We start from the raw sequence: 14,379 nt of genomic DNA, 5'->3' as shown, positions 1-14,379 counted from the left end.
TGTCATTGCCGAGAAATCATTGCCAAATCCAATGTCATGAAGATTTTCTCTTATGTTTTCTTCTAAGAGTTTTATTGATTTAGTTCTTATGTTTAGGTCTATGATCCATTTTGCAAAAGACATCACTGGAATTTTGATACAGAGTGCACTGAATCTGTAGGTTGCTTTGGGCGATAATATCTTTGTAACAACATTAAATCTTTCAATCCATAAATATGGAATGTCTTTCCATTTACATTGTTGTTGCTGTTCAGTTGCGAAGTCATGTCTGACTCTTTGTGACCCAATGGACTGAGCACCCCAGGTCTCCCTGTCCTTCATTATCTCCTAGAGTTTGCTCAGACTCATGTCCGTTGAGTTGGTGATGCCATCCAACCATCTCATCCTCTGTTGTCCCCTTCTCCTCCCACTCTCAATCTTTCCCAGCATTAGGGTCTTTTCCAAAGAATCGGCTCTTCTCATCAGGTGGCCAAATAATGGAGCTTCAGTTTCAGCATCAGTCCTTACAACGAATAAACAGGATTGAATCCCTTTAGGTTTGACTGGTTTGATATCCTTGCCATCCAGAGTACTCTCAAGAGTCTTCTCCAGCACCACGATTAGAAAGCATCAAATGTTCGTCACTCAGTCTCCTTTACGATCCAACTCTCATATCCAAATGACTATAAAATTTTCAAGACTACTGGGAAAACTATAACTTTGACTACAGGGACCTTTGTCGGCAAAGTGATGTCTCAGCTTCTTTTTCTTCATAAAAAAGTAATTTATTTTAATTGGAGGCTAGTAACTTTACAATATTGTGGTGGTTTTTGCCATACATTGAAATGAATCAGTCATGGGTGTACATGTGTCCCACCATCCTGAACCCCACCTCACCTCCCTCCCCACCCCATCCCTCTGGGTTGTCCCAGAGCACCAGCTTTGGGTGCCCTGCTTCATGCATCAAATTTGCACTGGTCATCTATTTCACATATGGTAGTATACATGTTTCAATGCTATTCTCTTATATCATCCCACCCTTGTCTTCTCCCACAGAGTCTAAAAGTCTGTTCTTTACATCTGTGTCTCTTTTGCTGTCTTGCATATAGGGTCATCGTTACCTTCTTTCTAAATTCCATATATATGTGTTAATATACTGTACTGGTATTTCTCTTTCTGGCTTACTTCACTCTGTGTAATAGGCTCCAGTTTCATCCACCTCATTAGAACAGACTCAAATGTGTTCTTTTTTACAGCTGAGTAATACTCCATTGTGTATATGTACCACAACTTCCTTATCCATTTGACTGCTGATGGATATCTAGGTTGCTTCCATGTCCTAGGTATTGTAAACTGTGCTGCAATGAACATTGGGATACATGTGTCTCTTTCAATTCTGGTTTCCTCGGTGTGTATGCCCAGCAGTGGGATTGCTGGGTCATATGGCAGTTCTATTTCCAGTTTTTAAAGGAATCTCCACACTGTTCTCCATAGTGGCTGTACTAGTTTGCCTTCCCACCAACAGTGTAAGAGGGTTCCCTTTTCTTCACACCCTCTCCAGCATTTATTACTTGTAGACTTTTTGATGGCAGCCATTCTGACTGGCGTGATATGGTACCTCATTGTGGTTTTGATTTCTTTTTCTCTGATAATGAGTGATGTTGAGCATATTTCATGCATTTGTTAGCCATCTGTATGTCTTCTTTGGAGAAATGTCTGTTTAGTTCTTTGGCCCATTTTTTGATTGGGTCATTTATTTTTCTGGCATTGAGCTGCGTGAGTTGCTTGTGTATTTTGGAGGTTAATTCTTTGTCAGTTGCTTCGTTTGCTATTATTTTCTCTCATTCTGAAGGCTGACTTTTCATCTTGCTTATAGTTTCCTTCATTGTGCAAAAGGATGTTTCTGCTTTTTAATACACTGTTTAGGTTTGTCATAGCTTTTCTTCCAAGGACCAAGCATCTTTTAACTTCGTGGCTGCAGTCACTGTCCATAGTGGTTTTAGAGCCCAAGAAAATAAAATCTGCCACTGTTTCCACTTTTCCCCCAGAAGTGATGAGACTTGATGCCATGATCTTAATTTTTTGAATGTTGAGTTTTAAGCCAGCTTTTTCACTTTCCTCTTTCATCCTCATCAAGAGGCTCTTTAGTTCCTCTTTGCTTTCTGCTATTAGAGTGGTATCATCTGAATATCTGAGGTTATTGACATTTCTGCCAGTAATCTTGATTCCAGTTTGTGATTAATCCAGCCTGGCATTTTCCATGATATACTCTGCATATAAATTAAATAAGCAGGGTGACAATATATGGCTTTGACGTACTCCTTTCCCAATTTTGAACCAGTTCATTGTTCCATGTCTGGTTCTAACTGTTGCTTCTTGTAAAGTCTCTAATTTCTTTTGGCAATGTTTTGCAGTTTTCAGTGTATAAATCTTTTGCCCCTTTGGTTATCCTTATTCCTAAGTATTTTATTCCTTTTGATGCTATTGGAAATATAATTTTCTTCCTAATTTCTTTTTCAAATTGCTTATTGCTAGTGTTTAGAAATGCAACTCCATACCTTGATTTTAGACCCATGTCAGAATTCTGATTTATAGAACTTTACAATAATACATTGTATTGTTTTAAGTCACTAGATTTGAGGGCATTTTTGACAGCAGGTATAGGAAACAAATATAACTTGTATCTATTGAATATCAACTGCAAGTTAGGTAAAATACTAGGAACTTAATCTTTGTAAGTGCTGCAAATTAAATTAATTGTACAGATGAGGAAACAGAGCCTTAGAAATATGCTTCAAATCATAGTTAGTCATTAGTAATTATGGGATTTGAACCAAGTTCTGTCTATAGATATCCATAAGATACTACTATAAACTGTGGAGAATAATTTAAAAATTGGAGCAGACTGACACATCCAGGTCGGTGTGTGCTCAGTCATATGTGACTGTTTGTGACCCCATGAACTGTAGCCTGTCAGTCTCCTCTGTCCACAGAATTTTCCAGGCAAGAACACTGGAGTGGGTTGCTACTTCGTACTCCAGGGGATCTTCCTGACCCAGGGATCGAACCAGCATCTCTTGCATCCCCTGTATTGGCAGGCGGGTTCTTTACCACTGCACCATCCAAGTCACTGACATGTTTCAAAGTTGTCTTCTACATACAAATTCCAACTAATTTTTGGCAAATCTATTTAGGAAATGGCTTTCCAGTCAATTGTGAGCCACTATCATATAGAAAAAAAAATTATTATCTAATTTCATTGTCTACCTGATTCACAAGATTTCCTTTCGAATGAATTTCAAAAAAATCAAACCCATTAATAAATTACAAAGGTTTGCATAAAAAAACTGGGTATTAGAAGGATACATGAAAGTGAAAATGTTAGTCGCTCGGTTGTCTCTTTGTGACCACATGGGGTGTAGCTCGCCAGGCTCCTCTGTCCATGGAGTTCTCCAGGCAAGGATACTGGAGTGGGTAGCCATTCCTTTCTCCAGGTGATCTTCCTGACCCAGAAATCAAACCTGTGTCTCCTGCATTGCAGGCAGATTGTCTGAGCCACCAGGGAAGCCCCTTAGAAGGATATAGACATTGTCAAAACAGAAAGGTCTAAATATGCTCTGAGCAGAGAGTATCAACAGAAAAAAGGATAAATTCTGGCCAGGGACAAAGCTTTTTGGATCTGTAAACTCTGCCATTTTTTTTTTTTTTTTTAAAATCTCTGTCTTTGTAGCTACTCCTTAATTTTATAAATAAATGTCGTATAGTCCCTTAAATACTCCCACGTGGCTTTTAAATTGCTTATAGGTGCTCATCACCAAACACACACACCAGGATGTGGTTCTCAACTTGATTATGTTTTGGAATAACCCAGAGCACTTAAAAATATGCCAAGGCTTGAGTCGGCCCTCAGAGAATCTGATTTAATCGGTCTGGGATGTAGCCTAGCCACTGGGAATTTTTGAAGCTATGTATATAGTACTAATGAGCCAGTTTGCCAGGTTACCAGAATCTGGGTTCTAGTTCTAATTTATCTTGTCATCAGCTCTGTGACCTTGGACAAACATGTAGTCTCTCCGAGCCTCAATTTTTCCAAAGGTAGAGTAGAGGTAACACCCTCCTGTCTATCGACTTTGTACATCTACCAAGATGATCATGGAAGATCATGCTTATGGAAAGGTTTTGCAAACCAGATAATTTTATTATGATTATTAATCATTTTGATTATTGCCGACTTAACACATAGCTAAGATTCTTAAGGATAAAAAACAATGGTCTTCTTTTTCTTTGTTTCATGCCCAACGTTAGAACTTATATATCATCCAGTTCTTTTATGCCACTGTTTCGTTCTTCAAGTCCCCTCACCCAGCTCTGCAGCAGGAGTATATGCTCTACTAAGCATTACCTCCTACTCTTTGACTCCAGATCCACCTTCTGCTGGGGCCCAGTTCCTTCTCAGTTGTACATCAATGCTCTTGATGACCTGTTTTACTGGCTCCTGGTTGTCCTGGTCTGAACTCCTAGCCAAATGGACATACCATTCTCACACCTTGATTTTTCCCCAGGCTTACATGCTGGATATTTTTGCTGATTCTTTTTATTTCTGTTCCCTCTTATTTTATATTTGCTTTGGGATAGAGGTAAGGCACTTTCCCCCATCTTCATATCTGATGTTAAAGCCATGGTTTGAGTTCTCTTTGGGGTCTAAGGCTGCTGTCAGGAAGATCAGGGCTGTGTCGGAGTGCTCAGCATTTTCCTTTACACAAGCCCATCACATTACTCCCAGGATTCATGCCTCATCACAAGCTTGTAGGACTGTCACTTTTTGACCCCCAGTTTACTGAGGAGCAAAGCAGTATGCAATAAGTCTCGGTATGTCTTCCTGTCTGTACTCAGAACTGGCCTCAGAATTCATGATCTTATTTCTGTGTTATCTCCTAGTTCTTGTGCTTTGACACATCTTGACCTCTAAACAGTGTCTCGTCTCTCATTTACAACGAGGTAGATTGGGCTGGCCAAACGAGTCTACATACGTGTGTTGTTTGCACAAGTTAAATCTCTCCCCAATATCTTAGATTCTTCGTCTCTGTTAATCAATGACAGTAATAGAATCCAAACACCCAGTGTTTTCGGTGAGGATGGAATACGATGTGTGAAGTGTCCTAGAAGACCACTGGACTAGAAAGATATCTATTGCTATTCATTTCCAGCCTACATCACTATCTGGTCCTCAGTTTTCTCCTTCATAAATTCAAGCCTTTCTGGCTTCAGATTCTTTGATTCTAGAAAACAGAACTTACTTCTGAGGTGAACGTTTACAGGGTAAGGCAGGTAGACTTTCTCCCAGATTCTAAATTGCCTAAGTCATGCCATTGTGCATTTCCATTTGCTTAGATGTTAAGAAAAGGCAATCTGATTTTCAATCTGGACAGACCAGTCAATTGTGCAAAAGGATAGCAATTTCTCTTAGGAAAAAGTAAATGAGTGTAACTTGGTTATTTACCAAGTTCAGGAAGGTAGTATAGAGCTTAGTGGGGTATAAGGACTGCTTGAGTAGAGAGGCCTTTGGAGGACTGACTAGGTAAGGGGAGTGGGGAAGAAGTCCCCAGAGGGGACCAGAAACAAAAACTATGAAGAGAGGGACAATAAATGGAAATGAATGTAAGGTTTCTTTCCTCTCACAAAACCAGAGAAGCTTCTGTGCCAAATGTTCACACTGTGTTTAGGTATTCAGGCTCAGGAGTCAGACATCTGAATAGTTCAAATCCCTGCTCTGCTACTTACAGACTTTGTCTTCGGAAAATTCTGAGCCTTTCTCATTCTGTTAGCTTATCTGTAAAACAGGAATGATTTTATAGGTCAGTCTTACTGGGTTGTTGGGATGATGAAATGAGAAATGTGCCATAGCCCTTAGCACCAGTTTGGCACATAAGTAAATTCGTGTGTGTGTGTGTGTGTGCTCAGTTGTGTCCAACTCTTTGCAACACCATGGACCGTAGCCCGCCAGGCTCCTCTGTCTATGGAATTTTCCAGGCAAGAATATTGGAGTGGGTTGCCACTTCCTCCTCCAGGGGATCTTCTGACCTGGGGATTGAACCTGCATTTCCTGCATTGGCAAGTGGATTCTTTACACTGCACCTGGGAAGCTCTAAGTATTCATGGAATGGTAGCATCATCGTCACCATCATCATCATCAGGAGCAGCAGTAACACTATCATTATTCTATGAATGCTCACAGACAGCTGTAAGGCTGGAGGATTCCCAGAGGATGAGAAGAGCCTATTTCAATGTAAGCACCAGAAAGGAAGCTTGTTGGCAATATAGCCCCATGTGGAGAACTCTTCTTCTTCAAGAATCACCCCAAGTGAGATAAACAAACCTAGAAGATGAGGAAGTTAGCAGAGAAAGTAGGGACAATAGGCCATCTGTCAACTTCCTAATCTAGCCATTAAATTAATGTTGATATTTCCTTTTTTTTGATTAACTCATGAATATAGTTCTGTGCCTCTAGTATTTGTGAAATGAGTAAGGTTTGATCACCATGGGGCTGGCTTGGACAACCTGCCTGGGTGTCTGCTCAACAAAACTGAATGTTCACAAAATTCTTCACCTGATCCATTTGAGCCAACAGTAGGAAGGAGGAAGGTTACAGAAATAACTATTATCACCCCCACTCATATTCACACACAACGTCTTACTTACCTTTCACAATGAACCCATGAGGTGGGCAGCATTATTATTACTTCAAATTAAGAGATGAAGAAAACAAGAGTCAAAAAAGGGATCCACTTCTCTGAGCTCATACTGTCAGGAAGGATGTGCACCCAGGTCATTTAGCTTCAAATGTGGTCCTTTCTGCTCTTCAACACGGCTTTTAAAATCCGGATATATCCTTTCAAAGTGTCTTATATTGTGTTCCATGAATAATCTTTTGGGACTTCTTTCTGAACCGTGATTTTGTTCCTTTATGGAATAAAGGACAACTAGAGAGTGACAGGGAATAGAAGGTGATCTGGGGAAGGCTAATTTGTTAGTATTTGTTACTTGGCAATAAGGGAGATTCCCTAGGGCTGGGAAGGGTCAAAGGGTATCTGAACCCAGAGCTGATGGAGAGCTGTGTACTCATCAGGCGTGGTGCCCTCTTCTTAGGGATGAGAGTCAACTGCATTCTCATGGGCTCTGACTGTCTGAGAGCATCTCAGGCTAGAAGTCATATCTCTAGGGGTATTCAATGCTCTCAAAGGAGTAAGTCTAATAGCAAGGAAGAGAAATTTCTAGAGGCTTTGAGATAAGGTTGCTGTGGATACAAAGATACCTCTGAGTGCCTGATTCTGGTTTTACTTTCCTGTTGAGTCTGAAGTAGTCTGCTTTGTATTTATGCTTTGACACTGACCCTTGAACTCGCACTCTGTAGAATATTTCCATTATAATTTTTCTTCTGGATATTTCTTCTCATTCTCACTTTTAGGGAGATTAAGGCTTCAGTGCAGGTTGGTTGACTTTTTTTGTAAAGGGCCAGATAGTAAATATTTTAGGTTTTGCAGTCTAAATGGTACTTGTGGCAACTACTCAACTTTCATGTAGTACAAAGGCAGCCATAGACAACACCTAAATGAAAAGGCCTGGCTGTGTCCCAACAGAACTTGATTTACAAAAGAGGCTGCGGGCTGATCTGTGGGCTGTAGTCTGCAGCTTCAGCGCCATTCCCATCTGTCCAGAGGTTTCATTTTCTAGCCATGAACACTCAATTATTTTCTTTATTTAAAATCATTTTATTTATTTATTTTTGGCTGCGCTGGGTGTTCGTTGCCGTGTGTGAGCTTCCTCTACTCGGGGCGAGTGGGGACTACTTTTTGTGGCGGAGCACAGGCTCTAGGCGCTCGGGCCACGGACGCTGGCGCGGTGCGCGGACTCAGCGGCTGCAGTTCAAGGGTTTAGTTGCTCCAGGACGCGTGGGATCTTCCCTGACCAGGATTGAAATTCATGCCCCCTGCAGTGGCAGGAGGATTCGTAACAACTGGACCACCAGGGAAGTCCCCTGTCTCTTTCTTTTTTAAAAATTTTATTGAGGTACAGTTGATGTGCAGTGTTGTGTTAGTTTCGGGTGTATAGCCGAGTGATTCAGTTACGCATATACATGTATGTATTCTTTCTCAGTAGCTCCAGTGTTCTTCCCTGGAGAACTCCATGGACAGAGGAGCCTGGCGGGCTGCAGTCCATGGGGTCGCAAAGAGTTGGACACGATTGAGCGACTTAGCACAACACACAGCACATTGTTTCGGTTTCTTTTCCCATATAGGTTATTATAGAATTCTGAGTAGAGTTCTCTGTACTTTACAGGAGGTCCTTCTTGGTTATCTATGTTACATAGAATGCTCAATTATTTTCGGTCTCTCCCGGTTTTGACAAATTCCCTAAGCCCCAGAAAATACGCTCCCTGAGTAAGGCTCAGAATCCTCATAGTTAATACAGGACAAGCTTCTGCTCTAAGGATGGGTTGAACGGAACAGTGAAGCATGGGTAGACTTGAAAGAAGCAGGCTGGCCATTGAAAAGACTATTCACTCCACACTCTTTTTCCAAGGAGTCCAAACGCAGAAATTCATGGGTGAGGAGTTCCTGATTCCTAAGCAACTCCACCCCATGTCCCTGGCTGTCCTCCCCTCTGAGTAATGGGGAGAGCCACTTGGGGCCATTATGATTCTACCTCCTTTGAAGCCATCTGATGAAACTCTGATATCACCAGCCACGAGCACCCTGGAGGAGCCTGTTATGACACAAGCTGAATGGAATAATTTTATGAGTTGAGGGGGGACTCTTGGGAGGCATCTAAGTAGCATATTTTGGAGAAAAAAATTAGCCAAAGCATTAGGAAAGGAAACTATGCTGAGTGCCAAGACCCCACCCACCATTAAGGGTATAAAAGGGCCATGGAGAAAGGAGAGACTCAAACCTCATCCACTTCCACCTCCATCAGTTCACCTGTCCTTCCATCACCTCTCCCAGCACCATGTCTTACAGCTGCTGCCTGCCCACCTTGAGCTACCGTTCCAGCTGCTCTTCCCGGCCCTGTGTGCCCCACAGCTGCCGTGGCACCACCTTGCCCGGGGCCTGCAACATCCCCGCCAATGTGGGCAGCTGCAACTGGTTCTGCGAGGGCTCCTTCAATGGCAATGAGAAGGAAACCATGCAGTTCCTGAACGACCGACTGGCCAGCTACCTGGAGAAGGTGCGGCAGCTGGAGCGGGAGAACGCAGAGCTAGAGAGCCGCATCCTGGAGCGGAGCCAGCAGCAGGAGCCCCTCTTGTGCCCCAGCTACCAGTCCTACTTCCGGACCATTGAGGAGCTCCAGCAGAAGGTGAGGGGCTGGGCTGCAAGGGGACACAGCAGGAGCTTTCTGTCTTTGAGCAATAAAATGTTCTCAAGTTCAAATGGTCCTCACTATGGAATCTTGTTTTCAGATCCTGTGTGCCAAGTCTGAGAACTCCAGGCTGGTGATACAGATCGACAATGCCAAGCTAGCCTCTGATGACTTCAGGACCAAGTACGTTGAGATTTTGGGGCCAGGTGACCTCCAAGGCCCCTGTGTGGGCCTAACATTGCCTGGAAGAGAAGAGAAAGCCATTTCTCCCTTTTTATTTCTCCTGGCATTTTTTTTTTTTTTAAGTTGGCTAGGTAAAACCACTGGGAAACAGAGATCCAGACTCATGTGCTATTTGAGCTTCAGTTTGTATCACTCTTTCTGAAAGGCCTTCAACCCCCAAATTCAGAGACTGTAATGAATTGTTCTCGGTGAAGTTGATTGATTGGGTGGTATATCAACCAACAAAATTGACAGGAGAGAGAGTCCACCTCATGAGTCCCCTGAGTGCTTTCTGGTGTTGGGGTGAGTCCAAGACTTCTCCATCCTGTTTATGTAGATCTTGAAGAAAGCATGGATGCAAAGAGGCAGAAAACTGTCAGTGCAAAGAGAGCTAGGCCAGTCCCATGAACACAAGACATGGGGCAGGGAGCAGGGCTTCTGCCTGGCTAATTCTCCCACTCTGGTCTGTGCGTACAGGTATGAGACAGAGCGTTCCTTGAGGCAGCTGGTGGAGTCAGACATAAACAGCCTGCGCAGGATCCTGGATGAGCTGACCCTGTGCAAGGCCGACCTGGAGGCCCAGGTGGAGTCCCTGAGGGAGGAGCTGCTCTGCCTCAAGAAGAACCATGAGGAGGTGAGAGGAAAAGAAACGATAAGCTTCAGGGATAAGCCTTTAGCATTGGGAGTCAGGAGGCAACTGCTGTCAGACCTCCTGGGCTGGGACCCTTCTCTGAGGAACTCAAGGTCAGCTCAGGGAACAGCGATGCTATCTCCATAGAGAGCAGGGGTGAGATGAGCTGCGAGGAGTGGATGGTGTTGGAGATGCTGGGAAAGGACTTATATTCATTGAGATCTCCTCTCTGCTGGTCCTGAATTTTGTGGTAGAGATAGAGGGGGAGAGAAAAAGGAATAACACACTCTCTAGTCTTAAGGCTGTGGAGATGATCATGTAAAAACACAGTGCATCATTCAGGTAGAGGGAAATAAGTATTATATGAAGTATAAATATAAAATAGCTGCTATCATGACATCATTATTTCCTTGCTATTATTCACCCTACTAGAAAACATAATCACTTAATTCCACAATTGTGTGTTTCTAGCTAAGTACTCCAAATGGAGAAAATAACACATTTCCTTTTCCTGGTGTGCCTCTGTGTTTACAATGGAAAGCTCTGTCACATTTCATCCTTAGTGGATGTCACCTTTGTTCCTTGTGGGTTCAATGTCTTACAAAGCGCTCGTCACATGACTTGGACATTTTGCTTTTGCATTGATATTCTCTCCTATCTCTGCTCCCTGAGCATCACGGAGAATGGTTCTTATATATCTGTCATTGTCAAGGGTGAGGGGAACACATGTTGGTCAGGTGAAATTCTGGGAAGGAATTGGAAATACCCATGGCGGGGAGCATGTCCCACCTGCAGTGAGGTTGACTGTGATCCTGGGTGGGCATCTTGGATGATCAAGGAGATAGTTGGACCTCAAGGAAGTTCTAAATTCTGATTCTGATCTTATTGTACCATTTTAAGCTGAGGCACTTAGTGATGACTCACAGCTTTTAAATAGTAAAAACACATTTTTGCTACATGTCTTCCGGGATAGGCATGTAGAGTGGGAAGTTTTGATTTATCTTTTGCTTGTCAAAGTTGCCCATTGGGTATTTTATTACAGACACTTTTGTTATATAGAGACAATCTTTATATGTACATGTTGTACGAGCCTCAGGCTCTGGGAATAATTCAATCTGCCTGAAGGGAGATTGGGAAGTCTGAGAGACAAATCAGAGGAAAGAGGAGGATTTCAGCACTTTGGTCTAAGGGAAGAGAGAGCAGAGACACAGATGTGGCAGAGCACGGCATACCTGGGGAGTATGGCTGGGAAAGCAGTATCTACAGGGATGTAATGGGAAAGAGGTAGGAAGGACCTGCACGTGTGAATGAGTTTGGACTTAGGCTTACAGGAAAGGTGAGCTCGTTTCAGTGTTGGGGGAAGGGAATGGATGTGATGCCTATTTGGGTTTATTCCTACACCATATCTGTGCCAGTTTGGGGGAATGATCAGACTATTCCTTTCAGTGCATTTTGGGCAGGGTTGTGCTCACTTCCCTGCAGCAGGAAGATTGCAGATTTATTTCTGTGGGTTCATTTCTTCTCCTTCCTCCCTCAGGAAGCCAACTCACTGCGGAGCCAGCTGGGAGATCGCCTCAATGTGGAGGTGGACGCCGCCCCCACTGTGGACCTCAACCGCGTGCTCAACGAGACCAGGGCTCAGTATGAGGCCTTGGTGGAGACCAACCGCAGGGATGTGGAGGAATGGTTCATCAGGCAGGTGAGCATCTCAGCACATGTTCTCTCAGGACCCTCGTCCCCTTGGAGCCCTTCAGGTGGGGTCTGATCCTGCCTTCTGTCCTTTGGTGTTTCAGACTGAGGAGCTGAACAAGCAGGTGGTGTCCAGCTCAGAGCAGCTGCAGTCCTGCCAGGCAGAGATCATCGAGCTGAGACGCACGGTCAATGCCCTGGAGGTGGAGCTGCAGGCCCAGCACAACCTGGTGGGTATTGATGAGACTGCTGGTGAGGAGGTGAGGTTGGGGAGTCAGGGGCACTGGAATGCCCTCCAGACCACCATCTCCTGAACTCTTGGAGCTCATGACTTGTTTGGAAGCAATGGAGAAGCCCCTGAAGGAGCAGCTCTGTGACCTTCCTCCCCTCTCCCCCTTGACAGAGAGACTCCCTGGAGAACACCCTGACGGAGACAGAGGCCCGCTACAGCTGCCAGCTGTCCCAGGTGCAGGGCCTGATCGGCAACGTGGAGTCACAGCTGGCAGAGATCAGGAGTGACCTGGAGCGGCAGAACCAGGAGTACCAGGTGCTGCTGGACGTGCGGGCCCGGCTGGAGTGTGAGATCAACACGTACCGGGGACTGCTGGACAGCGAGGACTGCAAGTGAGTAGGGGGAGAAGGGATCCTGGGAAAATGTGTGGTGGGTCTACAAGACACTGTGGGCATGCCCATGTTGGCCATGTTTTCAATTCACCAAAGAGCACACATTCATGGAGTGTCTCCTTTGTGATGGTTAGGCAAATGTGAAAGGTCAAAGGTGAAAGGCATTCATTCCCTGCCTCAGGGAGCTAACAGTGGAGGGGTGGTGGTAGAAACTATTACAATAGCAACTGTTGGGTAAGGGAGACTGTGTTGAGTTCTGTGAGATCTCAAGAGCATTGGATAACAATTGTCTACCTCTGCACATGGCAGCGAGGGAGAGAGATTTGGTAACAATCAAAGTTGATTGCAACTAACTTCAACCACTAATTCAGATGTATCTCGTAAAGTACCTTAGCACTCTTGCCACTCCTCTCCCCAACCCATTCTAAACCTCTGTGTTCTCCCAGGCTCCCCTGCAATCCATGTGCCACCACCAATGCTAGTGGCAACTCCTGTGGGTCCTGCTCTCAAAATCGTCGCTGTTAATTAAGAAACCTGCCTCCTCTTTGAAGACGACAATGAAACCTAGAACAAGCACAGGAAAGATCCCCAGGTCCTGCCTTGGCTGGAGCTCAGTTACCTTGTCAAGCCAACTCTGAAATTTCTACACATGGAAATGCTCTCCACGAGCCAAGACACACCTCATCTGCTTCCGATGTCTGGAAGACTCCCTCCTGCTGAAGGTCGAGTCTCTGTTTCTGAAGGCAGTCCAGCAATCTGAGCTCCAGGTTTTACTTTAGGGTGTTTCCTCTAGGTATTGTGTTTCCTGCTTTCCTAGCTTCTTTGATATTCTCTGGAATGCAAGGAGGCTACTTCATTTACTTCCCAATAAACTTTATTTCTCTGGCATAGTAAATGTGTTTCTCATACATATGCATGCATTGTAAAGTACTTGCTATGGCTGTTTCATAAAAATAACCCTTCATTAAGAGGATGAAATGAGTTCAGGGACTGTCCCAGTCATATGCTCCACTGCTAAATACAGAGGGAGAGAGAAGGCTGTCCTTCTGGGAGGCTCCCACCCAGGAAGACCATGCAGAAAGACTGGCTTTTAAAACTCATGCTTTTTTTTCTTTTCTGGCCATGGCTGCAATTGTGAGCACCCTCCCCAAACCTTACGCCTCTTTCCCACTCTCATCGCCATCACTCTGGAATTCTCTGTTTACATTTCTCTCTAACTGTGAAGACTAGCTCCTGTAGAGACTGTTCAAGAGGAGCTCTCCTCTCCTCTCAGCCTCTTGGCTGCACATGTGTCACCAGTGTAGATGCCTGCCCTTTCCTTAGAATGTACCTTCAGTGGTTTCCATCACCCCGCACATTCTGGGTCCTCTTGTTAGACCTCTGTTTGTTCTCTGTCTTGATTAGCTTGTCTTCCTCCTTCTGTCTCAAGTGGAGGAAATGCCTGGATTTGTGAGTCGGCGTTTCTCCTTCTACGTCTCTGCTCATGGAGAACTCGCACCTCTATGCTGACAACTGCAAAATCTTGCACCTCAGCTTGAGTTCCAGGTCTTCACACATAGGACAGTTTCACTTGGTATCAAGCCATCACATCGCATTTAATTGGACAAAAACTTATCTTTGCCAAACTGGTCCATCTTGTTACCCACTTGTTATACTCAATACTTTGTAATCTAAGGACCCTTTAATGCAGACGGGTGTATCGCTTTACCTCCCTCTCTTCAAAGTTATTCTTTCCACTAGCTCTTTGCTCATATCTGGAATGTTTTTCCATAACCTCGCTATCATTTCAAGAAAGGCCAATGTTCATCAAGTTTCCCTACAACAAACATGAATCCTACCCCACCCTCACTTGCCTCATCTCTGGATAGTCAACACTT

At 44.2% G+C, this 14,379-nt stretch overlaps 1 protein-coding gene across 1 annotated transcript; it reads left to right on the top strand.

Moving 5' to 3' along the window:
- The first annotated feature begins 8,985 nt into the window (after positions 1–8,985).
- Positions 8,986–13,027, top strand: LOC129537705 (keratin, type I microfibrillar 48 kDa, component 8C-1-like). Its single transcript, XM_055397390.2, has 7 exons — positions 8,986–9,333; positions 9,437–9,519; positions 10,036–10,192; positions 11,727–11,888; positions 11,983–12,108; positions 12,282–12,502; positions 12,949–13,027. The coding sequence occupies exons 1-7, from the start codon at positions 8,986–8,988 to the stop codon at positions 13,025–13,027; spliced, it is 1,176 nt and encodes a 391-aa protein (XP_055253365.1).
- The last annotated feature ends 1,352 nt before the right edge of the window (positions 13,028–14,379 follow it).

The sequence above is a fragment of the Moschus berezovskii genome, chromosome 20 (genome assembly GCF_049115385.1).
Source record: "Moschus berezovskii isolate FMDL1 chromosome 20, NW_MosBer_1.0, whole genome shotgun sequence".
Lineage (NCBI taxonomy): Eukaryota > Metazoa > Chordata > Mammalia > Artiodactyla > Moschidae > Moschus > Moschus berezovskii.
This window is presented reverse-complemented; position numbering and strand designations above follow the sequence as displayed.